Source organism: Indicator indicator, chromosome 20 (assembly GCF_027791375.1).
Source record: "Indicator indicator isolate 239-I01 chromosome 20, UM_Iind_1.1, whole genome shotgun sequence".
NCBI lineage: Eukaryota > Metazoa > Chordata > Aves > Piciformes > Indicatoridae > Indicator > Indicator indicator.
The window spans coordinates 9,671,450-9,699,364 of record NC_072029.1 but is presented as its reverse complement, the minus strand read 5'-3'; the positions used below and the strand labels follow the sequence as shown (position 1 = coordinate 9,699,364).

The 27,915-nt window shown below is 40.0% G+C and overlaps 1 protein-coding gene across 8 annotated transcripts in view; it reads right to left on the bottom strand.

Annotated features, from left to right (window-relative positions):
* PARD3 (par-3 family cell polarity regulator) overlaps window positions 1-27,915 on the bottom strand; it is a 415,339-nt gene that overhangs the window by 260,545 nt on the left and 126,879 nt on the right. For all 8 annotated transcript variants that reach the window (XM_054389981.1, XM_054389984.1, XM_054389980.1 and 5 more), the window contains exon 3: window positions 20,057-20,237. In XM_054389981.1, coding sequence (XP_054245956.1) covers window positions 20,057-20,237 — 181 coding nt within the window. The remainder of the gene's footprint in view (window positions 1-20,056; window positions 20,238-27,915) is intronic.

Sequence of the window (27,915 nt, the reverse complement as noted above, 5' to 3'; positions counted from 1 at the left end):
CTGCTATTACAGCACTGTTTCCTTCAGCTTTCAAGGTGTTAAATAAAACCAAAACTAACAGGAATCCTAATGGCATCCTACTGGACAACAGTCTCAAGACTTCCAACTTAACTTGGAACTTCCAAGATACTTAAATTTCTAAAAATGCTTTCAAAATTTCAAATATTCAATCAGCTGTGCTTCATTCACCTACAAATGCAAACTCCCTAGTGTTCACAGCTCTCCCTTTCAGAATTAAGGAAGCTTAAGATGATGTGGCTCAGATAATTAGCATTTCTCTACTTGAAAATACGTTTGTGCTTAAAAACATTACCTTCTAAAATGAATCTCTCTACATACGCAACTTTCAGCTAAATAACAAAACTGCCATTCTTCTTGCAAAGGAAAAAAATTAAAAGCATTAACTTCACATAATTTATGATACTTAGAACTAATTTGTGTTAACACCCAACTGTTATTCTTCTAGCTATACATCTTCAAACAACCGTTGATGTACTTCCTCAGAGACATATTTTCATTCTCATTAAATAATGCTCTCTGTTTTCTTATTTCTTTAGCTTTAGAATGGCACATTTGTAACCATCCACACATTAAAATCATGACACATCACAATTACTCTGTTTTCCTCATACCACTGCTCCATGCAGTTGGAGGTCTGGCAGGCAGCCACATCAGGGGCAGGGCAGAGGCCGTAGCATGGCACTAAAAATGCACAACATGGTATAGCAAATGCCATATGAATGAGGCAGGTCGTGGAGCTCCTTAACACCCAGCCTGCAAAACCTGACAGGTGTGCATATGTCCCTAACCATCACATAAATGTAGAGAAAATACACTTGGCTGTGTAGAACATAGAGACAAAAACCCACTGTGTGCTGCCATACCTTTACGAAATAAAAGACACTATGTCAGCATGCCTCGGATCTAAAACCACTCAGAGAAAATCACAGATGACAGTGAAAAGAGTGCAACTAAGCCACCAAAAAAAAGTCTTACTACAAAGCAAAAGAAACAGATCCTTACCTTCTTAGCATCACTTTCAATTTCTTTTAATTGAACTCAGGTTTGCCGTTTTCCCAACCATGACTGCTCAATGACTTTGAAATGCAGAAATAAGAAAACATCAACCTGCCACAGTTATATTTTAATAATGAGGTAATGTTAAATCCTTATCTTGAAAGGCCTTTAAAATACAAATCTTCCTTCTCTTTCTCCAAGATTCTTTCTTCTTACTTTTGACTATTGAATCCAGGAGGAAAAAGATGATTGCACCTTGAAACTCAATTTACTTAGACACTGACTTTTAAAGCTAATTAGAGAAAGATCTGTAAAACCAAAATTAAAATTTAATTACCTACACCCTCTCTGTTTCCTTTCTCTGGGCTTTTTTATAAATGCAAATATCTCTGCATGCCAAAAGAAAAGACAAAAATGTCAGATCTCACAAATGTTCTACTTATCTCTGTCAAAAAAAAAATTATGCTTCAGTATGTTTTAATGAGTTGCAGTTTAATTTTTTTGGGTACATTCTTTATCAACTTCCTTAAATCATGATGCATTTTCCCTTAATTTCACACTATTGCTACAAAAGTAGGAAAAATGTACTCTTAGTCCCCCAGATGTTAAAATATTTTGCAGAATTTGTTCCCTACTTCTTCAAACAGTTGTGGCACAGTAGAAGCATCATCAACCTTGCTGCTGCACAAGGTTGTCTGCTTACGTTAAAGATCATGCCTTGCTAGTAAGACTCTGATATTTAGTTATGTTATAAAGAAGCCACTGTATTTTGCATCTTTATTCCCAAGTCACTTTGCAGTGCAGGTGAGGGTTTGCAGTGACAGGAGCAAACTCCTAGCTGCTTTGAGCTGATAAATGCTTCACTGCTCTGAGACAAAACTGGCAGATACTTCTCTTACCACAACTTTGAAAACTTCCCTAAAACTGGATGATAAAACTATTCCTGTTAGTGACCCTAATGCAGTGATGTGAAAACTATGTATTATTTATGGTCTAAATGCTTTGGGCAGAGAGGCTTGTTTAGGGCAAGAAACGTGCAACTACACTTTCCTGGGCAGAAGGGAAGAGTCACAGGGCACCTGGCCTCTCCTCCCCGTGGGCTGGGGCAAGCATGGCTGGCTTCAGCCTTGCCCCACTGTAGAGAAGTACAGGAATTTGTAAGAATTGGGACTGCAGCCTGGAGAGAAGGTGGCTCTGGGGAGACCTTAGAGCTATATTTCAATATATGAAGGGGACCTAGAGGAAGGCTGGGGAGGGAGTGTTTAGAGGGGCTTGTGGGATTAGGATGAGCAGCAACAGTTTGAAACTGGAGCAGGGTAGATTTAGGTTGGACATAAGGAAGAAGTTCCTTACAATGAGAGTGGTGAAATACTGGAACAGGTTGCCCAGGCTCTCGTCCCTGGAGACATTCAAGATCACACCTGATGTGGCCCTAGACAGCCTGATCTAGTTGGAGTGTCCCTGGTGACTGCAGGCAGTGGGACAAGATGACCTCTGAGGGCCCTGTCCAACCCAATACAATACAAACCCAATTGCCAAAACCCCAGATATAAAAACATGACCACTTATAGCCAGTTCCCAGGCCACCGTCAGGGTGGAGACCACAATGACTTTAGGATAGCAGCACCTGGAGGTAGATCTGAACCTGTGTTAACCAAACTCCACAGCGCTTCATTACAGGAATTATTCAGACATATTTTTAACTGAAGTGTAACAGTTATGACAGCCAAGAAAACTTGACTACAGTTGTTGGAGGCACAGAATTTAAAGAAGAAAGAACACGTGGGAAGGAACAGCCTCTATGCACACTATCAAGTTTCTGAGATGGCCAAAAAAAATCCCCCAAACTGACATCTACAATAAGCAGAAGGTTCCTCTGTGCAGAGGGACTAATACAGCCTAAAGGCAAAGCACGGGGCATGAAGATCCCAAGAATATTATTTTCTGTCATTCAGCTGCAAGCATCAAGCTGCATCCCTGAAGACAAATCAAGTATTTGCGTGTTTAAGTAATGAGATGAAATGCCACCAACCCTCCTCATCCACAGAGGATGCACGGCAGCAGAGCTGCCATGTCCACGACATGGGAAGGCAGCTAGAGCGGCAGGAAGATGTGGTGCTGTGCTGACCTTTCACTGGGGGTAGCTCGGAGAATGGGCTGGGAAACTGCAGCCTGGGGACTATGCAAACCTAAGGGCATCCAAACGAGCGCTTTCCAATTATGAGTGGGGAATAAGAAGCTCCAGCTATCAGCACAACGTGCTCAAGTCTTCTCATTAACCTCTCAAGGTTAAAGACCGCTTTCTGCAGAAAGCTCCAGTGCTTCCAGTAGCCAAACAGAGAATAAGACAATTTAGACTACACTGGTAGTTGTTATTGAAATCATTCAGATAATGCCCAAACAATGGGACAATAGAACAGGACATCTGCTGTTCTCCAAGAGATGACAGACCAACAGACATTTTTAATTATTCTTCTTTACTACAAAGAAATTCTAACAATAAACTATATTCCTTTCTTTTTAAAAACCATGCCTAATGTGCTGCAGGAGCAACAGGTGCCTGAAGCCTGTGCCAAGTTGTCCATTTCTGTCTGCCTGCCCATGTACTTTACAAAGTTCTCTTCTGGATACACAGAAAATTTTCTACACCTTGATGAAACTTTAGCAACATCTTTCTTCTTTTCTTTTGTTTTGGTTTGGTTTTCTTTTTCCCACCCCTCTCCTTTTCCCCTCTCTTTTTTTTCTCTCCTCCCTTTTACAACCTTGGAAACACACAGATACACTGCATGCTTCGTTACATACCTCTCAATTTTCTTTTTTTTAATTTCACATCGCCAAGGCTGAAGAGAGTCAAAAATTATTCCTAAAAGTTCAAAACTAAGAATAAGCAAATAGAGCTTCAGCTGAAGTTGAAAAAAGAAATCTCACTACATGAAAGACAGTTTATGAATTTTTGGATCAATGACTTTTCATGCTTGCAGTTGCCAACTTTCAATGTAATTTCTGATTGGTTCTAGCTCAGAGATTAAGATCATCTTTCTTAGTGGAGAAACAGCTTTAGCCAGAACTAACAGAAGATTTTACTGAAATACTATGGTATGTACTTCATGCCAGAATCTGTCAGATTCCCAGCAGCTAACTTTTCCAAGCTGCCTCCACACCACAAGCCTCCTTTCCTTGTATCATCCTAGAATGTGCTATAACAATTTCAAATATCCACATGCAGAAAGGGAACATGAGTTGGTCAGATTTTTTAAATTATAACGATTATTAGTCATTTTATAATATTAGGAGTTTTCATTCTGTTTCATTCTTCAAAGGAGATTAATAAGGTATTTCTTGTTCTCCAACCCAAAATGTATTGATACACTGAAGTGACAAAAGAAGGGGACAGTCAGCATATACTACTTGGTCCTCTTCCATGAGAGTGAATAACTAGAGGCTGTTGCTTCAACATAAGGAATCTCAGCAGATTCAAAGGAAAATCAATAGCCTAGGAGAGATTATTTAGCAAAACTCTGCAAGTAGTCATTTGTACAAGAGAATTCTGCAAAAACAGAAAAATGCTGTTACAACACCTCCTTGTGCACCTGAACCCATTTTCATACCTTGCGCTACTACTACATACACCTTGCTCTCTCCAGGGCCTTCCTGCAGAAAGCTAACAAGCTGAAAATACTTCCACCGCAGATAGACAAAAGAGAAACCAGGGCAGCAAAGGATCTACAGCTCCTCCAGTCCAGGCAAGGCCATGGGCAGGGCTGCCAGCATGACAGAGTAGCCACTTCTGAGTGCCACACACCCAAACACAGGCCCTGCAGCGCCAAGACCGATGACCTCAGTCAATGGGAGCAAAGCAGGAACATCGAAGGGTCCACCTAACTGTCAACATGGAGATGCAAAGGAATGGGATGAGTGCCCCAACCGCATTTTGAGGCCACAGTGATGGTGTAAAGGACATCTGTAAGAGCATTGTGATGAACAACCTTCAGTATCTACAGGCTTCCAGGCTTCTCCTGTCCAGCTTGTAGCTGTGTATCTGCAAGATGCTGCTGCCAAACCAAAAAGAAAAGTCACTCTAATGACATTTTTTAGCTTAAGTTCTCCACAGAGGCTCTGTGAAATGCAGTTCTGATATTTTCTACTTGTCAAAAGGAAGAATAACCACTAAAAGAAAGTCATAGGAGAGCCATGGAGTTATTTCTTTAACTCAGCTGAGAAGAATGGGTTTTAGGGAACATATCTTAGTACCATCATCTTTATCTTACATGAGAAAGTTTTCTGGTGTTTAGACTTCCCATTATATTGATTGTCAACCCATTCATGCTTATGAGGTGTGTACACAGCACCGGACATTCACAGAACAAACATGGGGACGATGCACAAATGACTGTGGGTTGAACATACATAGGGTCTCACAGATCAGCTTCCCTGCATCAAGCTGCATCAAGTGTGCCATCAAGCAGTCAGTGTGCTTCTAGCAGGAAACCTCCCCTGTTTACTGAAGTGCTTAGTTCAATATCTAAAATCTAAGAAATGGTTCATACGTGTTTTGCCAGAGTACACTGGTTTTACATCAAACATGGTGCTTCTAACTAAAACCTACCTCACTGTTTAATAGAAGTAGCTATCTTGAATTTCACATAAGAGCAGAAAAATAGCTTATCATTGGTTAGCTGCCTACATTTAGGCAATCTCTGAAGGCAGAGTCATTTAACACCTATATGAGAACTCACCTTGTCAAGTTTTTATTGGTTCTTGGCATACAACCACCACTGAACTTTTTGTGTGACTACTACAGCAATTCTAGGGTAAGGCAGATCAAAATAAAGTGCTATGTTTGGTTTTTTCTGAGCTTACCAAAACCATTTGTGTAAAGCAAGGCTGCTCTCACGTTCCTGAGAAGCAGCTGGGTTGTCTTAAATACAACTACTGGACTAAAAACATCCATCAAGTGCAAACATTTTTGCTCTTTCTGTGTAGCTCTTAGAGAGAAAAGCAGTTAAACATCTGAGACCTTTGCTGCTCCTCTTCAGCAGCAGCACCTCAGTAGCTTCATTGAGAAGAATGGGAGTCAAGACCACCTATGCCTACACTCATTCAGATGTCCACGCTCCTCACTCCTGGCTGGCACAGGCATAGAGTTGGGTTGTTGGTCCTTTTAGCCTGCTGACTCCAAGAGATGGGGATAGAAAAAAATTGAGAGAGACGATGAAGCTCTCAGCCCATCCACAGCCTACAGGTACTTAACATACCCCACTGAGTCAGTGAATCATGCTGTCACAGGTATCTCCATCAAATAGTCACTCCCAGCACTCCTTTTTGACTACAGAAGGTTTGAAGCATACTTTGTGCTTAGGAAGTCCTGTGACACAGCCAGAGAGGACAGAAAGCCACCTTTTCAGTACATGGCTCTTCAGAACCCCACTCCTGAGAAGTTTTAACAATTTTGTTTTCCTTTTCAGTTTACAGTAGAGGAAAAGGGAAGACATGGACGTCGCATGGTTTGAATTACGTTCTTGAGGGACTCACCTGGAAATGACTACAGAAATAAAAGCATAATCTACAACATATACTATTAAATTCTGTAACAGAATATACTTGTGCAGATCTTGCAATAAAGAAAAAAACAACCTCCCTGGATCCAGACTGGAGGATAAAAGTCTTTGCATGAAAAAAACAAACACAAAACCTCTTGGATCAAAACTCACTTAGCGGCATGAGGCTGAAAAATAATTTCCTACTGCTTTACTACACAGCAATTTGCTCACCTAGGCTCTCCAAACAGCGATCTAACATCAGTGTGAGGACAGCAAGAAGGAAAATTGCTGCCTAAGTGGCAGGTTTGTTGTTGTTTGACAATTCTAAAAGAGTTCACTAGAAACTTCTAAAAGCAGCATCTCTAATTCCCTGAAATTACTGATAATCGGCCAAGTGAATGGAAAACAATTATGAAGAAAATTGAATGCTTCCAAATGCCAGTTTGCTGCACATCCTGAATTAATATTGCATAAGCATTTTCAGTCTCTGGCTGTAAAAGCAAAGGAATAAAATCCTAGGCCCACAGGCATTCTTGCATGGCTTTCCTCACAGGATTTCATATTATCATCATTTCTGCATTTTGCAATCATGCTTAGCAAGTTATGTGGTGGTTTACAGCTTTAACCTATTTTTCTTATTTAAAAAAAAAAATCGTCTATAAGGTAAACTGTCTTCTGCATTGAAGCTTCAACAATAAGCAGTCATGCCACAACAGCATGAAGCCCCCTAATAGAGCCACAGGTAGAAGCTATCTTTTCCTACTAACTCAGATCAGCTTTGAAGTTGCTATTACAAAACACAGTCTCAGGAATTTTTTATGGTATAGCCACACCAGCAGTTGGCCATAAAGTACAGTAAAGAGGATAAATACTCTGGGAAGAAAAGGACACAAGACGACCCTTTTTCTGCTGAGCAAACAGATCCCTTTCTGTTAAAGGGCCATGAAAGTGTGAAAAATTAATGTAGAATTTTTATCAGCCTGTTTCCTGGGTAGCAGCTCAGTTGCCAGGTAGTCCTGCAGGACAATGTGACCAGTCCAAACCATGGTGATAGAACCAGATACTGTCCATCCTCTTTAGTCTACATTAAGGAGGAGATGAATCAGAAAATGAAGGCCAAAAAAAATTTTAAGCACATTTTCACTTTTATCTCTTAAAAAAAAAAAATAAAATCCATAAACCAAACCAAACCAAAATCTCCACAGTCTCCATCTACAAACAAAACACGGTATGAACAAATAAGACACCAAGTTGATGAAAGGTTTGCAGGAGAAAAGAGCATTACAGTAGTAAGGCTGGGGAAAGGACAGGGATGGAAAGGCTACGGTATGGAAGCAGCTGAAGGGAAACCACAAATAGAGAGAGTGAGTGTGGCTGGAAAAACCTCACCAAAAATTAAAGTGTTAAGAAAACAAATCCAGAAGAATGTTAAATGAGAAAAGGACAAGTCCAAGAATGCAAGGAGTCATTCACAACACGTGCTGCTGCACTACAGCAAGACTCCAAACAAGCCTCATAACTCAAATCCTGCAGACACCCTGTGATCATCCTGTCAAACACCTATATAAGCCCAGGTACACTGCACAATAATGTCTGCATTTAGTCTTTTAACTTCTGTTGGAAATACAGAAAAATATTGACTTTAATTTCAAGACTTCAGGAGCCAGAGAATCCATCAAAGCCCCAGGACTGTCATTTTTAAAGCTCTGCAATTCAGTGAATGTCTTCTGCGTCTGAGACATCCACAGTTTGTGTTTCAGGAAAGGTAATTCAAAATGTCATCATGCACTTATACAAATCTAAGACTACACACAATACCATTTTTCATTTTGTGATTAACACTTGAGAAATAACAAAAGTGTAATCATGTGGGATTATCCTTCACTTTCATGTTTAATTTTTTTTTCTTTTTTTCAGTTTCTGGCATGGAATAAGTCTCAGATTCTACAGATAGTTTTGCAAAGAAAAGGAAAGAGAAGGAGGGTGACAGAAAGCAGAAAGAGAGCGAGGGCAGCAGAAAGTAGAGAGGGAGGGCCGCAGAAACCTATTCACTACTCTCTCATAAACATATATTATTTACATGGCTCCTAGGGTAATTGTTTATATGGCAAAGTAGCATCAAGGAAACAGTTACGCGTTTTATTTGCCCCCAGGGAGGTAAGCACTCCTTGCCACTGGCTCCTCTTTATTTTCCTCTGTTCTGATTCTTTGTTCTTTAATTCTTCACGCCTTTGCTTTCCTTTTCCCCTTCTGTTTCTGATCACAGGCAGATAGATATAAAGTGCTGGTCCCTTCTCTAAAATTTCCATGAGGCATCAAGTTAACCCAGCTGCACCAGGATCTCAATCTGAAAGTCAGCAAATAGAAACAGAAGGAAGGAGCATGAAGTCGCAGCTAACCTCCTCTCAGGTTAAAGCCTCATCCTCCTCACAAATGTTGAGCAACTTGCATTCTGCAGCTTGATAACTACAGACAGAAAGCACAGAGCACATGAAGAGCCTGTATCAGCAGCCTCACCTTTGACATTTCCTCACTTTTCACTCTTAAAAATGACCCTCCAGGTGTCTTAAAGCAAATGACAGAAAAAACAGCAGGGGAAAAAAAAATCAAGTAAGAAAACACAGAACAAGCGATTGATATTGTATGGCAAATCACCAGGAAAAAAAAAGTTATGGCTAAAATGAAACAATTACATTTACCTTGGCTGGTCAAGGTGAAAATTCAAGCTCTAAATTGAGCACATGAGCTATGAGTGAAAAATTACCATCCGTCTTGCTAAAACTATGACTTTATGATTGAGAACTTTTTCCAAAGGAAACCCAAGCAAATGCCCTGTTTTCTTTATGTGTTGCATATGCCACTCAAGTTTACAAACAAATAAAACAGGAGAAGTGAAGAAAAAACTCAAGTACAGTTTTCCTTGCAAAAGCCAACGCTTTTGATACAGCATAAGATGCATTATCAATATTTAATTATTAGTAAGCATTTAATTATTAGTAAGTATTTAGTTACTTACTAACCTTACTAAATTCTACAAAACATGTGGTCAGTGAAATGTCTTCCTCCCACAGAGGTCTGAAACTCTGTTCCTTTCTGAGGAAATACTAACTAACTATGTCCTCATCTTATCTGCTTTCATAAAACACTGAAAATCTCTTGTCCTAGAACTCAAGACATCTGCCACGTCCGGGAGGCATAAAGCAGGGAAAACACACAACATCGATTCACAAGGACTCAGTGCCTGTTAAACATGATTGGATTTGCAGAAAAACCTTGAAAGCACATGTACTCAGAAAATATTTAAAACATCTGGATGAGGGGAGGGGGGAATACAAGCCCATCACATCAGAACAAATTAAAATACCTCGTTAAAAAATTTTCACCCTTAGTAAAATATTCCGACTTTGAAAACGGAAAATGGAAATGAACAGAGCAAAATCTTAGCCCTGGGAGAATTCAGGAACTGAAGCTGGTACGTGGCACACACAGCACAGAACAAATTGCTCAGTATGAGTGAAACTGATGAGTGAAACAAGCCTTTAGGGTTTGAGAAGTAATTTAATATTCAGTCCAGCCCATAATAGGAATCCCATGCAACGAAATCACATCCACAGAATCATGCTGATAAAAACGCAGAAGGAAGTAAGGCTCTAGAAGCTTGCACGTACCCCAGCGGTCACACCAGGCAAACAGCACAGAAACACTGGTGTCACTGTAACACCTTGGACTCACAGCTATTAAGACCTTGAAAGAAAATTTAGTATAAAAGCATAAATAAATTCACACATGCACACACTGTGCTCACCTATGAGCTCACCCTGCTGGGCACACACCCAGGCAGCCATGTGCCACAGCAAGAATAGCATGGGGCACACCATGGCAAAGCATCTGCTGCCCTGAACCCTGCTCCCCTGCCTCAGGCTGGGGCATGCTCTGGAACACAGCTGCCCTGCAGCAAACCCACTGCCTGCACCCTCAGGAGTCCAGCTGCTCACTCCCAGCACCACCAAGGACACGTCTCAAACGTGCACTTTTTTGGTACTGTCATCTTCCAGCGCCTTTCTGGACATCGTGCCATCACAGTGCACTGCTGTCTAGATGAACTGTCAACAGACACATAGATCTTAGGACAAACTCTTCAGTTAACACATAAAATCCACAGTCCAAGCTGCAATAAACAAACATCTCTGCATATCCACAGCTTGAGTTCCACCAAAGCTACACTTTGAAACACTTCCATTTTCTCCTCTCTCCCTCCACTGCTGCTAACATATGGCTTCTCTCCCTCCACCTCCTGGAGACAGTTCTGCTCACCACAAAGGCAATGATCTGGCAGAGACCAGGAACCCTCTCCCCAAGCCTTCAGCTACATGTCCCACACCCCTAGTCACTGCTGAAGCAGAAACTAGCAATAATACCTCAGTACAAGCAGTAACTGCAAACAGATTTCCCCTCTGCTCTCATGGATGCAAAAAAATGAAAACACTTCTCACCAGAATGCCTTAAGCAACACAGCAAAGAGCTATGGGAAAACAGGATTAGGGGAAGACTTTGCCCCCTTATGTTTTATGACTCTAAAGGTGAACTTAAAACAGAGGTAAAGGTAAATCATCTGCATGCACAATACACAAAGACTGCCTACTTTGTCAAACTAGAGCTGCAACTTTATTCACTCACTTAACAGCTATGTCTCATAGATAAATGTCACACAGTTCATTGGAAAAAAGCAGTTCTATCGTTTTTTCACTGCTGCACTCCTAGTAAGCCCTTCATTTTTATTTATTTTGCCATGAGTCAAGAGCTCGACTAAAATTTTAAATAAAACATGAAGAGGCTTCACTATGAAAGACCCTTCAGATGGAAATCATCAGGAAAGTCAGGCAGTGCTTGACCTAAAATCCCTCTGTCATCTAATGAAGGTCTTAAACATCAGAGCTTAAAATGGGCTGCAATAGAAGAAAGCTTTCATATGCAGAAAACACTTCTCAGGTTTTGGTTCCAAAAAGCCTAAAAGCAGAGAGATCAAGAGAGGATTTATGAAAAATCACTGAAAGATTAATTTGTATATTGTACAGGGCTGGTTAACAAGGCACGTGGGTCCATTCTCCAACTTGTCAGAAACCAGTGATCACAATTTTATTTTTCCTAATCTACTAAAAAATGATCTGTTGCCATTTCTGCAATTGTTATTCCATTTGGAACAGTCTCAGCAGTGTTGTTCACTGTTATTCTGCCTGCAAACCTGAAAAGGCATTTACTCTAATAGCCTGTGGCTCCTTTCTCCAGCCAGCCATTCAGAGACTGAGCATGCATACAGGGAAGGAGCTTTCCTCTCCCAAGCCCATGGGGAGCTGGGGTGTCCTGAACAGCAGTAAGGGCAGGATGGTCATAACACCCAGGCACTGCACAGAGCATGAGGGAATGGGGTACAAAGTCACTCACCTGCACAGAGCCATAAAGGCAGTTCAAGTGCTTCAGCATTCATTGACTTCACATCATGCTTGTTCCCTCGGATTTACGCTGGCTTTTCAGTGCCATGTGTCATGACCTGTTAAGCTTTGAGGTTCTGAGAATGCATCCAAGAAATACAGCTACTTCTTTGCAGAGGTTCAGCAGTTTAGGAACAGTACCACATAAAGTGACTAGATACCAATGTAAGAGCCAAAGCAGACGACACTGTTGGTTTAAACACAAAACTGCATGGAAGTTTCTCAAACTCTACTCTGACAAAAACCGACATGGGACTATCTGCATTCATGACATACAGGCCATGATCCAAATATACTTCCCAAGCATAATTATGGCTGTATAAGAATTTCTTCATTCATATTGTCATCAACCCTCTGTATTGAGGGTGCCTCCATGACAGGGTTGCTTCACATATTTAGGTAGGATTCATAACCCCAAGTCTGTTGACACTAACTCATCCATTGTGCCTGCTTTGAATCAGCTGTCACCCAGCAACTGCCAAGAGTCCCAATTTTACTTCCAGCTGTGAACAATGCTGTACAGATTGCTGAATCAAATCCAACTCCTCAGGATAAGGTTTTAATCGTTGATCAAAGTTTGCTTTAAGAAGCCTAGTGCCCAACTCATGCACAATCTCCAGAAGCTAACACAATAGCTTGGTATTGCTGTCTTTGTATAGCACTTTACTGTATGCATGCAAGCAGCAGTACAAATATTTTATCTTAAGCCAAGAACCAATTTTGCTTTTCTTTGTCAACCCCCGCAGTCCCCAACTCCCTTCCCACATACACAATCACTTCCAGTTTCTCTAAATCCAGAAATGTTGACAGAATTAATGACCTAATTCCATAATGGAGGCAAGAAACACAGACGTGGAACACAGCCTGAGTTCACATTCACCTTCAATCCCACACAGCCAAGCTCTGGCATCAGCCTGGGTGGTGAAAGGCCCCACAGTGAGGTGACTGCTGTGTCAATAAGGGGGGAAGCAGGCGATGAGGACACCCTGCCTGCAGACCAGCTGGGGACACAGACCTGAGCAGTACTAGCAGGAGAGCAGGTGGGGAGCTCATGCTTTGGTTCAGCCCAGATCAGGTTCATGGGTTCAAGACAGGTTTGTCACCTCCACAACATCCAGTGCTACTGGGGGCCAAAAGCTCCGGAGAAAAGTTCTTCTAAACAAATATGCTTGTCTCACTCTAAATGCTTAATGTGACCCTAACATGAACCCACAGCATTTCTGAAGTTGGAGCTCATCTTTCTTAAACAACTCATTTAGGATTTACAGCAAGAGATGAGTGGGAGAAAGTGCAAATTTTATCTTCTTAGAAGCATAAAATATGGCGATTTTTTTGAAAGTTATTTCTCATTCACTCTCTGTCTCGTTCAGTTCATGAGAGAGTAAATAAAAACCAAATCAAAAAACAATCCTATTCAGCTAGCAGCCATCTGTCCCTGCTTCATCCCCCTCAAAAGAACACGTCAAAAGACAGAGAATTTAAAGTACCTTTTCCTGGTAATCACCAAAAGAGATGGTTTCTCTCCAAAGCACATGCCTGTCTGAGAAAGAGTACGCGAGCCCATGTGCTGCAAATGCAATAAAGAAGGGTGCAAGAAGATCCCTTGTGAATCAAGACCAAAAGCAAGCAACAATGCTCTCACTGAAGTGCAAGTTTAGCCTAATTAAGAATATGCTTTAAGTAAAATACCTTACAGCACTGGGCTTGTAGTCAAAAATATCCATAAGCTTGTCAGGTGGGGAGGGATGACACGCACTAGCTGTTGCATTCAAGACAGCATGGCACAGAACCCCCAGCATCACAACAGTCTTCACTGGCACAGAGCTCCCAACATCACAACACTCTTCATTAGCCCTACAACACCCTTCCCACAGGATCATCTTGCTTAGGACTAAGTAAATACTTCAGCACATCTGACAAACTCTCCATCTTCTCCTGCTGGCAAATTGTCTGCAAGCAATTTTTGTCAGTAGTCCACTCACAAAAGACTAACGCTGTTGCCTCAAAGTAAAGCAAGACTCCACTGGGATACCAGCTACTTTTGCAGACTAGAGGTTATGGATATTAAGGATGCCTTGAAGCATACCCCATTGCAGAATCTGTACCTATAAATACTGCACAAGGTTTTTAGGAACTGTTGGATTAAAGAAAGTGTAGCATGCACACATCTCCATAAAAGCATAGAACTTTACTGGGTGGTTGTCTGTATCACAAAAAGGTGTTCCCTACTCATTTCAGATTAATGTTCCCTTGCCTTCATTGTGCTTACAAAGAAATAACAAACAAACAACAAAAAAAGGGGGGTAATCAATAAATTATCTACAGAAAGAGCTATTACAGTACTTGATATGTGTGTGAGGGCAAACTCTTTTCAGTTTGCTTTTTCATAACGGGATTAAACCCCTGGTGCCACAATACAATAGAGTTGAGCAGCTATGTTGTAATGTTTGATTGCATAAAATGGCATCCTATTTTTGTTCCCTTACAGAAAAAGTTACCTTTCATTTAAAGAAGGGGAAAATAAAACCAGCAACAACCTTACCACCACACGTGCACATCAAAACATTCTCAGAATACAGCTGTGATTTCCATAATAGCTTCTTGTTGAAGTGATCATTAAATCTATTTAAGATGTCAAATTTAGACTAATAACCAAACCTGACTTCTTAAACTATTCAAATTCAATACTTCACATCTTCATAACCATTTCTTATTATCTCTCTTGTACAACCTTCTGTATACCATCACACTACAGTACATGATGCTACCAGGTATCAGATACAGTATCATATTTTTATTACTCCCCATTGTCAGTACTCAAAGATAGAAGCCCTCACCATACATCTTGAAATGCCCTATGATTACTTGAGTTTCCTCTACAGAATCCAGTAATTTCTAAAATTCTTTACTTTATTGGTGTCTTAGATGTTTTTTTTAAAATCCTCCTAGAAGCTACAGTACTTTGCTTGATGGTATACTGAGAAGATTGAAGATATTAAAGGTTAATTTAGAAACTTAAGCAGTTTAGAATCCATTTGTTTTTACAAATGTGTCATGGCCTCATCAAAAACACATGGTTTTTAAACTGCTCAACAATCCCAAATTAACAGCAGAGCTCTATGCTTGGAGAAAACACCAACTGGAGATCACTCAAGTCAGAACTGTGTTGTAGAAAGAACAAATTTAGCCTCGTGGAAGAAAGCAGCACCTGGTACTGATTTTTTGATTCAATAACTCTGGCTTTAAAACAATCACATCCTTGATAGAGCTACAGGGATAAATGCGATAAGAATTCCTGAACAGCAAGAGCACCAGAAGGTGAGGAAACAGACTTTGCTAAATCTTGTCCTCATATTCCAATGCATGAGAAACCTTCCTTGTTCAGCTGCCAACAGCTTGGTACAAGCCTCAGTCAGAGGTTCTTTTCAGATTATCCAGGAAACATCTGAGAAACTGGCAAGGAAGTAAAAATGGGAAAGATAGGAAATCTTTTGAAATTCATTCATCAAACCACATTGGAACAACAGGCACCTGAATACCAGCTGGTCACTGATGAAGGTTCCTGACTAAGATTCACCATGGAAAGCTGATGTGACCCAAAGCTTGGTGGAGCTAGTGGAAAGCCTCCCACTGACTTTAGCAAGCGTTGCCCGTAAAGCCATAATCTGTTATTATAAATGTGGATGACGTTCTCTACAGTTTGTAAGCAACTATTAACTCCATCTGATAAGCTCCAAACATCTGTTTTTTGACGAACTCATCTTTACTCCTCCTCCTTCATCTAATCTCTTGCTTCTGTAGTTCTTCGACATTTGAAAATGACTTTATTTCCATATATAAAGCTGACTCACAGCTGAAGAAGGAGTCAAAGAGATACAAACAAGAAGGGAAGTTTTTAATGGCCATATGTGGGAAAGAGCACTGAAACCGTCATCAGCTTTGAAATGAGCAAATACACAGGTTCTTTGCCAACATATTAACATGCAGTGCTCCATGCCTTTCAACAAAGGCATCTAAAAATACTAACAAATTGATTTTCAGAAGCTGCATTTGAGACTCTAGATAAATACTTGTATCAATCAGTGCAGTGCCACATTTAAAACAAGAATATTAAACTAACTGAAACTCCCTCACATATTTATGTGCTCACACCATTAACTGGGGGAGTTAGTATTGCCTTTTCTGAACACTCCAATCGTGAGATGCTAAAACAAGACACATACATTTTTACAATGGACACAAGAAGTGACTCACCCATGGTCAACAACCAATGGCTTCATCAGGAAGAGGACAGATCTGCCATCACCAACCAGCTGCCTTCCTGCCTTGAGGGACAGCACTCAGCAGCATACAGAACACACATCAGACATTTCCACAAAGACTTGATTGTTACATGGTGTCTAAGAACATTTTGTAGCCTTACAGGTCACAAGAAATGACTTTTTGCCAGGAAATGCCAACTGCCCTTCAGTTAGCAGACATGGAGAAGGAAGGGGGGGAAGAATAGATATATAGATATCGATCATACATAGACTTTTTTTCTCCCATAGTCTACTTGTGACCAGAATATGAAACTGATGTTTAAAGTCCTACTAAAATATAAGATACGGATCACAAGAGCAAATACATCACTGGAGTGCACCACTTCTAGTCAGATCTGGACCATATAGATCAGGTTTCCCATGGCCGCATTCAAAGTTCTGCCCACCTCCAAGGATGGAGATGCCACAACTTCTCTGAGCAGCCTTGTTTCATTCTCAAGATGAGAACTGTTTTTCTAATATCTAACTGCCATTTTTCTTGTTTCAACTTGTGTTTCTTGCCTCCAGCAACAATGTGCCCATGTAAGAAGAGTCTGATTTCGTCTTGTTTACACCTTCCTGTTACAAAGCTGAAGAAGGATCACCCAACCCATTTAATCTTCTCTGGACAAGAGCTTTGGTTTTTTAATCAGTCTTCTAAACCTCTCTTAATATATTTTCAAAAAACTGTCATATATTAAAAATGCTTTTAAACTGTAACAGCTGAAACATTCAAGGAGCCTTGTAAGATATACTTACACCAAGAACAAGAAGACCACCCTTAGTTATTTACAGAGCTAAGTAACTTGAAAGGAAAACTAGACAAAGAGATGACCATTTTCATAATATCTCATGTAGCTGGAGAGGGATTTTATTTACAATATTTAAATGCAGTACTGTGAAACAGGCAATGCACCCACTGCTGAACTGTCACTGCCTGACATCCTGTCTTATCTGCCAAATTGCTCATTAGGTTTGGCAATTTTCACCTGCGCCTCCAGTTTATATTTCAGCAGGGAATAAACATCAGTCTGCTTTAACAATCTTCTGCAGCGAGCTTCCAACCTCTTCTCAGAAAGCACACAGGCACACACAAAAAATTCCTTGTGTACTGTATTCTTAGGAAAAAAAGAAAAATACAGCTCAGCTGATGAACTACAGCACAAGAAAGTTTAACCTGGGTAATAGAAAAGCAGTAAAAGAGAAAGAGCTAGATAAGAAACATAAACAAATCAACTGCTTGTATCAAATTGTGTTTTCACATTGCAAAACAACATAGGGGGGATGAGCCAGCCACGTTTAGATGGGAAAATTCAGTTTGACATAACCCCCCCACACGCCAAGTACAGGCTGTGTTTGTGCATGGGAAAAGAAGGAATCCAAATGAATATTACTTTTCCAGCTGGACTTGATCTAGCTAACCTTTCCCTGGCTGGGGGGAAGCAATGGCGTGATCTACAAACAAACAAAAGGGGTAGCATGGCAACCAGAACAAAGAGGAAAATCTCAGCAGGCCCTTAAGCCCCAGCCTAAGGCAGAGCCGGCTGGGTACCCCTTGGGTGCAGGTGAGTGGTCGCGGAACGGCACAAAGCTGTGTGGCTGCGAGCAAGCTGCTGAGAAACAGAGCCCACAGCCTGCGAGCAAAAAGCACCAGAGATGTAAAACAAAATGTCTCAAATGCTATAAACCAATTTCAGATGGAATACTGTTTTTCATTTGTTAGAAGTAAAATATTCACCGCCAACCCTGCAATTAGCTAGAAAATTACAATAATTACAGCAATTTTGTATCCCATCTCCAATCCAATTAATAGATATATGACCTTGTCAACATGTAATAATCAGGATCTGCATCTACCACAAAACTGGATGGGTTTTATTTGCTGAATAGAACTTACACAGTAAGAAGATAATTATTTGAAATACTGAGAATACCATTTGTATGCTATGCTTCACTTCACAAGTTATAAAGGAAACACAATAGGGATATTATTTCCATTTTCAATGTATATTTAAATGAAATTCTTGAAATAGGTATGTTTAATATGATAAAATTACTGGACTGGGATTCTTAGTCTGTGGTTTGGAACATTTGAAAATGAAATATATCTAATTGTCAACATTAAAAAAAAGGAATTAGGTAGATAAGAGAAATCTCTGATTTGTGATAACATATTTATGACAAATTGTTTCACCCTTTTTACTTCTGCTTGCTTTTACAGAAAGTGTCTAAAGAGCCAACCGTTTTAGAAGTCTTCTGAACTTCTACAGACTTTGTATTGTAGGGTCTCTCACAGCATTTTTTGGTCATTTTAGCAATCAGTGAGCTAGTTAAGTATTCCATGTACTTTCCAGAATGACACCGAAGATAAGTGAGCTGTCCAATATATCATTGAATTTTATCTGCACTGTATGATTTTGATGCTCTAACATCAATGTATTGTATAATACACCAGATAATGACACTAAGGAGAAAATGTCTATGTATCTGCCTGCTCTATACCCCCCCAAGATGAGACTCTGGGAGGACAGCTTTTTGGCTGGAAATGAGATACACGTTTAATCTGTGGCATACCCCAGTAACAGCAAAATGGAAGAGTCCTGAAATTCCAGGATCCTTCTTTATTCTGCCATTAATCCTTTCCTTAATTTAATTCTGTGTTGTAATGAAGCACAGTCATAGCTGGAATGCTTAAATCTAGGTAAGCTAATTGCTAAATGATGTCCCCTTAATTTTACAGGGAACACTCTGGTTCAAAGCTCTTCAAACTTAATAGAGTGGCAACTTTGCCATTTACATTTTACCTGATTACTTAAAAAAAGAATCCATCCATTAAAAGAACACCTACAGGAAAGTAATCCCTTGGGAAAGACAAAAAATTGCTTAAAAGATTGCATCTGTAGAATATCAAAGTATTGATTTTGATACTAACTTCTAAGAGTTGTTTACAGTGGAGTCATTACATCAAAAGTTGGGTAAGAAAAACAATAGATGCAGCACATGAAAGGGCAGAACACTTTATTCAGAATTGTCTTGTTTGCATGGTCATTTTAACAACAATGAACAACAGACAGTAAATTTCATTGTGTGATTTTTCCTCTTAATAAGCTACAACAATCAAAGACTCTGGCTGAGCAAAAAATATGATGTATAATTCCTTGCTTCTTGGTTTTGCAACAAATGCTCCCCAGGTTGAAATAAACAAAATTAAGGGATGTTCCTGGCTATGGTTTCTGGGTTTTTAAGCTGTGTATTTTCTCAACACAGTAAATGCACATACCAACAGCTGTTTTTATGGAAAGGTGAGAAGTACAACCTAGCACCATTGACGGGTTCAGTAGGAAGTGTCCATATCTCCAGCTTCTTCTTACCCTTTCCCTCATTAAATGAAATAAAACTGGCAAACTGAAAATTACACTGTGCAGCACCTGCATTTGGAAATTTTGCTGTGACTTTCAGCACAAGGACAATTTTAAACTGGCAGCACAGGAGTTTATTGCTCCTAAAAGCAGTTTATAAATAATTTATTATAACAGAGAGCTTTGTTTACTAGCATGTAACAAGCTTTTATTCAGTTTCTCAATTCTAATCAGCTTTTGATAAGGATAGAGAACAAATCATTTTCCCAGTAGCATGAATGGGTACCAGCACTTGGCATTCTCAAAAAATCAAGATGAAACCTATCAAGATACGGAGAACATTTACTTACTCGCACGCAGGACTGAAGGGGTGACCTCAATTTCACTTGTTGCTTGGTAAGGCTGAAAGGCTGACGCCGCGTTGGAGCCAAGCTCACTACCAAAAATCTCTGGGCTTTGTGTGCCTGTTGAACTGGCGCTGGTGCCATCACCTCCATGGTGGGGATCTTGCTCATCAAACACAGCCACGAGCTGCAAAATGACAATTTAATCTACCGTTAAAAGGAAAAAACTTTCAGCAATATCAAAGTGCCACTGTAGATCAGTGTTTCATCACTTCTTCCCACCAAAGAGCATGAAATGTCTATCAGCAGAGACTCAAATCAATGCTTAGATCACAACATCATCAGCCCAAGGAAAGGCAGCCATTAATGGGATGGTACAAAGGGTCAGCAGCTCTGATGGGACAGGAAACCCATCACTGCAAGCCACAGAATTAATGGCACCAAATCAGGAAAGGAAGGGTGACATCTTCCTCCTCATCTAGCCCCCTGAGTGCTGCTCAATGCCTGTGCAATGGAATTTATCACCTGTGTTTTGATACCTCTCTATCCATCATTACTCAAATCATGAGCAAAACTACAATTTTATAGACTAAAAACCTGCAACAAGAAATTATGCTAATACACATTGAAAGCTACAAACAAAATATAGAGCCACCCAAAAGCCTCACAATCACTACAATTTTTCATCCATTAATCTGCCAGCTATGAATCTATTATCTACAAATAGGATTTAAGTTGTAGGCTTTCTTTGCAACATTTCTTCTGTCAAATTTATGGAGATACTTCTGTACTTGTTTGCAACCAGCTTCTCCAAGATAAACCCAAGAACTCAAGCACAATTTGAAACTTAGCCAAGTCATTAATTTATTAAAGTTTTACTAAATCTGTGTTCACCCTTGCAAGGGAAATAGAAAAAACAAATCATAGTGATTTTTGGCAAATCTGAGTTATTTTTTTCACCTGTGGATGAAACAAATAATTTATTCCAATATATCTCTGGTGACCTACTGAAAGAGAGAAGGCCAGCTCTTAGACATATTTAATTTAAGAATTTTCAAGATGGGTAAAAAAGTTTTATGGATAACAGCATTCTGCAGCAAATAAATTAATCTATAATGTAATATTTGAAAGACATTTCCAGGGAAGCATTACATTCTCCTGTCCAAATTGGTAGGGTAAATGGAGCAAATCAACTTAAACCTAAGCTGATCTCTGCAAATTGTTTATTTTGTTAGAACAACACTTTGTATAACCTAAAGTAATCAGGTAATTTTCTCTTTTCTTAAGTGTATCTGACATAATCTCATTCTACAAATTTTAATGTTACTCTTTAATATTACTCGAATCTAGATTGTACAAACATCACTAAAATAATATCAAATCACAGCTGTAAGCCCAAGTGGAAACCATGTGGGAATTCATCTTTTGAAAATACTTTCAGGTATCAATTTTTTTCAAGGAATAGTTTTGAAATCGCAGAGAGAGCAGCAAATTTCTGCCAATAATTCCATACCCAAGGGCCTGGCACACAGAAGAGAAGAAAAAACAGATTGGTAACAGGTAAAGTGCCTAAGCTGTCACCAATGAGTATTTGCAAGACAGAGAGTAGAAGGAAAACCAGTCTGCAAATGCAGACAGCTAGAACATGTTTTTAACATACAATTCATGACTTTATGCTTGAGAAATCTATACATAAGAGAGACATGACAACACCTAAAACGTCAGTAGATCAGAAGTATGGGAAATTTAATTTACTAACAGTCTGTAAATACCAATGCTTAAGAAAAAAATGAAGCATGTTTCTCAAAAGAAGCACACTTTATTCATAACACTTATCTCTAACAAGCAATTACCAATCTCCAGCAACTGAAAAGAAATTAATCCTCAAGTGAAGACGTGTAAGGTATTAGAACTAAATACAAACAATACATTGAGGAATTCCAGCCAATAAATATCAAATCTTTTTCTTCTTTGCGTGGCATGTATTGAGAGAACCCCCCCCAAATTACATTCTGTTCCTTTGAGGTTGATTGAAAAACATTACTGAATGCCTGCTGCTGCAAGTATTTTATATATATTATATATAGGTAGGAAGCTATGTGCATATAAATCTCTCTCTATGTATGTTCCACTCTAAGCTGCCTCAAGCTTTTTGCCTATTGCAGTCAGTCTATAACCTATGAATTCTGAACTTCTCAAAACAAATGTTTCTCATTTCAGGCTTAGCTTTTGATCTTAGGTATTTTCTCAAGTATTCACTGTTTTGACAGCATCAAACCTTCAAAAGGCTTCAGTTCCCTTAAAAAGCCTACCAAGTTGTAACATTTTTGCATACAACACTTGAAGAAATACAAGCCATGCTAGTCTTCTCCACATCTAATTAGTGTTAGGAGCACAGGTTAGGAAGTTCATTGTAAAACAGTGTCACAAAGCTACACCCAGACCTCATCATGAGCTAGAAAATCTTTGGGACTGGATAACTTAACCTGAATAAACAGTGGTGGGTGTTGGATTTCCAGAGCTTGCTATGCCACACTGTGGATGACAAGCTCACAGGCAACATGCACAGCCAAAACATCTTCCACGCTATTCTGACCTCAAGCAATTCATTTCTCTTGGTTTGTTGTTTGTTTGGGTTTTTTCCCCCTACACACTTTATTTTAATCAAGGGAAATTATTTGAGGAATAGAAATTATGAATGCTTGCACCCCTGAAGGCCCAAAAATCACATCACAACTACCATCTAATTTAATCCTTTTTGCTAGATAAAGCTAGGTTCATCAAGTAAATAGCTTACAAAGAAATCAAAATCAGAGAATGGTTTAGGTTGGAAGGGACCTTAGAGATCATCTACTTCAACCTCCCCACCACGGCAGGGACACGATGTGACCTCTCAACTAGACTCAACTGCTTGTGCATCATCCAACCTGGCTTTGAACACCCCCAGGGAGGAGGCATCCACATCACTATTGCTCTGAGACTCCACCCATCATACTACCCAGGTTATATTTACTTAAAGAAATAAAAAGCAAGGCAACTGATTTGTTTTAATATTGACATAGCAGGAGTAGTCTGCATTCCAACATCAATTATTACAATTTCCATCTATTCTAGGGTAATTAAAAATTAGTAAACACATATGCAGTCTTAATTAATAGACTACATCAAGTACTTGAATGTTAATTAACTGGATTAAAAAACTATTTGTACCAGCAAGGGTTGTTCACATTTTCATTAAGGGCTAAGACCATATAAAACAATCCCTCACTATCAGCTGCTGTAATCAGGTCATCCTTGAGCACAAACCCACAAAAGCACTTCACTGAAACTCATAATACTAGAAACCTTCACTGTATTTTTTCTTGCACTATGACAAGATTAAGAAAAAAGATCACTTGAATTTTGCATATTCCTAAGCATCTATCCAAAGTTCGTTAATTCTTCTGAAACATTCGTTGATGAATCTGATACTGGCTCACGTGTAGGTACCAGTAATGGCTTCAGACTTATTTTAACACCAGTCAGGATTATAGCTTTATTCTCATTCAAGAACGAAAGCAAATGATCCTCTAGTTTCCACACCCTCGGGTCCCCACATCCTATGGTCTACAACACATCCTCTGCACCTCCTGTCCACTCTTTTTGACACAGTTAAACCAAAATCACTTATCTTTCTTAATGATTAGGAGCCATTTTAAATATCTGGTTTCTCCTCCACATAAGGACACTTACATAATGATTAGGAACCACTTTAAATATCTGGTTTCTCCTCCACAGAAGGACACTTACATGCAATGAAGGCCGTTTCAGATTGGTTTTACTGGCCCATACAACAACTTCCAGCTATGGTCATCCTTTCCACAGCTGCTACGGTCTTCTGGCACTTACGCTGCACATCATCTCCTGCAAGATGGCCAACCTGTCATGGTAGGGCCATGACATGGCCCAGTACAAACCCAGACAGGCCTTAAGATGTCTAGACAGGATCCCTTTCTCTCCTCTCCTTCCTGCAGAAAAACAGGGCAACACGGGAAAAGGAACAAAGGGGACAGGACTCCTGCCTGTCTGGTAAACAAGGTATTTATCTGGGGTGAGAGCACGTAAGCTGACCACTGTTCCCCCAGATACAAGGTCTTTGCTTCTGCCTTTTATGGTTATAGCCTGGCAGAATGCCTTTCCATTGGGAAGCTACAGGTTAGCTTCAGTGCCCCATTGGACCAATCAACCTCTGGCAATTTGTATATATACAAGTGACTTGGTAGTCACCTTTGCCTTGCCTTGCTAAAGCTTTGCTTTAAGCCTTGCGTCAAGCCTATTTGGACCCATCTTGTAGAAGCTGCCTCGAGTTGCCCTGCCCTGCCCTGCCTCGAGTGCCTGGTCCAGAGCCTGGGATAAAGCCACAAGTCATACACAGCAAGCTGGAGAAGCCAGAAGCCTAGAAGCCGGATCCACCTAGCCTGTTTCCCCTTGCCAACCGAACTGTGCTGTGCCTCAGTTTCCCCAGGAACCAAGCAAGTGCCTGTCGCAAAGAGTGTCATTAACTGCCCGCCATCTGCTGAAGCCAGATCAGCCTGGGACCACGCTGTAAACACTCACACAGCAGCAGCAGCATCCCCGTGTGGGTAAAACTAGCTGTGAGCAATTAATTCATTGCCCTTTGGGTGTAAAGAGTTCTTACCAAGCCTTCTCCCGCTGTAATTGAGCGCTGTCTGCTCCCGGGGACTTTCTCTTTCCAAGTTATTGCCTCCTAGTTTGCATTGAATTGTTTGTGTTTTGCCCTAAGACTACATATTCCCATTGTAAATATATATATTCTAAGTGTACAACAATCCTATTTAACGAATTTTGGCATATTTCATTAACAAAGGGTTAATAGTTTTATTAATACCAGTTTGCTATATTGTTTATTATTGCTTTGAGAGTAATTAATCAATAATTTCCCCCCTCAACCACAACACAACCATGTATGAAGCTGCCTTTCACACAAGTGCTTCTGTTTCTGCTTCCAGCAGAAGAGAGAGCACAGCCCATCTGAGGCAGCTCCCTTTTCCACAGAAGGGTGGTCCTTGAAGAGATAGATTTGGATGGCCCAAATGAGACTCTAAAATCTAAATTAGCCTTGTTAATGTATCTCCACCTAAACCAGCTACTTCAAGTGTTTTGTTTAAAATCTGATGCCAGAGGGTTAAGCCCAGCCCTGTCCTGCAGCTCCAACATACAAATTTCCGTCTGCGCACACTTTCTGACAGCCACATCTGCTATGTGAGAGATTTCAACCACTCTCAGAACACTGCCATGCACTCTCAGATGTGCAGCAAGTATCTGGAAAGAGAACTTGGAAGAAAATTTACACACAAGCATCTCTGGCATCCCTTCCTCCACAAACATCTTTTCCACTTCTAAGCAAGTCCATACCATGAACTCACAGTGCAACCACAGACCTGACTACACACTTCCTCTGTAATGAGCACGAATGAGGTGGACTGCAAGAGAATATAAACAGATTTCTACAGTAACTCTTCAGGGTTGCCAAAAGCCATGTGGACCCAAAGCAGTATGCTTATTAGTCGGTCCATGTTACAACACAGAACAAAAGAGTTCTTGTTTAATAAGGCCCAGAAGTCAATTGAGTTTCAGCTAATGGCACCTCACACTCCAAAATACTCTGAACTGAGTTGCTTGTGAATAAACAGATGAGTGTAAGAGGGGAAAAAACCCTAAATTTGGGGAAATAATTAGAAAGGGAGTCACCAATTACCATCTAGATACAAAGAAACTAAATATGAAATCAATTTGTAGGCTTTCTGATGACTGCAGTGACTTTAATAGCCCCACAGCAGACCCAAATTCTTATTACTTCTTGAGCTTCACTTTTCTACATGGCTCATTAAAAAACCCATTTAAATATAACTACTGTTTCAATGAACTGGTAAGAGAAAATACAGGGGGAAAAAATGGGACATTTGCACAAATAATGCACTACTGCCCATAGACATTATAAAAATAATAATAATAAAAAAATCAATTAGCTAAAGTAGCAGCATCTAAGAGGCATTCTGTACCATGTGTATAACCTTAGCATCCCCTCAACAAACTTAATAGATCACCCAACATTTTAAAAGGAGAAAAAGGTCAAGCGTTTCAATTTTAGACAAACCGTAATATAAACCAACCTTTATCATGTCAAGAAAATCTTTACCTGTCCTAATTAATCAAATTCAGACATAAGAAGGCTGTTTTAAGGGTCACACTCTACTATCAAAGTAACACTTCATATTAGATCTTCTGTGGATTATACAGAAGTGTAATCTTGTACAGAATCACAGAATAACCTGAACTGGAAGAACCTCTTGAAGATATCCAGTCCAAGCCCTTGTTCAAAGCAGGGCCAGTGAAAGAAGGTTGTTCAGGGACATATCTAGTTGCATTTTGAATAACCTTGAGATGGAAGCTTCCTAGTGTTTGACCACTCCTGATTTTATGAATTTTTTTCCCTATATCAAATTGAAACTTCCCTTGTTGCAACTTGTGTTTGTTCCTCCTCACATCAACACTGTGCACCCCAAAGTCAAGCTCCAGTTTCACCTCAGGGAGTGCAGCTGTAATCAGAATGCTGTGTCTTAACCACACGGCCAAACAGCATCCCTCCAAAATCAGACAGAAATAGTTACTTCTGTCAACCTGCTGGCCACAGGCTTGCTCATGTAGCATATGCTGCTGGCTTACATTCATCAGATTGTCCACTATGTCTGCCTTACCCAAGCAGTGGATCACCAGCCATACATCAGTTTGGAGTTTATTCCAGCCCCCATGGAGGACGCTGCATTTGCCATTCCTGAACATGATTTGCCTCCTCAAACCCCCATGGTGCAAAATAAGCCCCACTGGAAAATACATCATAAGCTTCACTGAAAGTCATTCTCAAATTTGCTAAGTAAACACCCTTTACTTTCAAAGCTCAACATAACATACCATGTTAATTCCTATCTGGAAGAGCATCTATTGATTCAAAGAACACTTTAATTTTTCAGATCATTTAAAAATATCTGCTTTAATAATTCACTGAATCTAAGAAACTATTCTGAAGTAAATATACAAGCTTTTCATTAAAGCTTTGCTTTTGGTTATTCATTTCCTATGGCACTTTGATCTGTGAAATTCTAGAACCAATACTAAATGGCAACTTGATCTTCTCCTAGGAGGATTTACATGCCAGTTCAGGTACTATCCTGTAAGTTTCCAGACTATAAAATATATTTTAAATATTTAAAACATATTACTTTAATATCAGATATATTTAAAAGACTTCTTCTCCCTTCCACTGCTGAACAACAGACCGAAAGCAAGGATGACTATAGCACCCTGGAAGAAAATTTGGGTCTGAATTGCTCTCTACTTGACTTCCATGGGTTAACACAGGCTGAGGTTTAGACAAAAAACCAAGACAGTAACTGAGCAGTGTTAGAGGTATTATGAGGGCTACTGGAGGTAGCTGGCACTGAGCTACTTGTCCTCAGTCATGCCCTCAGACCAAGAATACACTGGACATACCACTTTTAGCTGACTGACTGAACAAGACTCAAGCCACCAGCTCACATGTGCAGCCTGACAGACACAGGTACATACAAAGCACACACAAACAGATTAACCTGCAAAGTTCTTCTGATCTGCTCACCTACTGCATGGGCAGAGCAAGTCCAGCATCAGAAATAGTTCTTGGACTGCATTGCCAGCTGATGTTCATGGCCAAAGAAAACATCTACATTTGTGATTACCTACAGACAAGCCAGCAGCCCTGTCCTACATGGCCAGAAGACAATGCCAGAAGAAAAAGGGAAAAGTAGAAGTAGTCTACATATCATGAA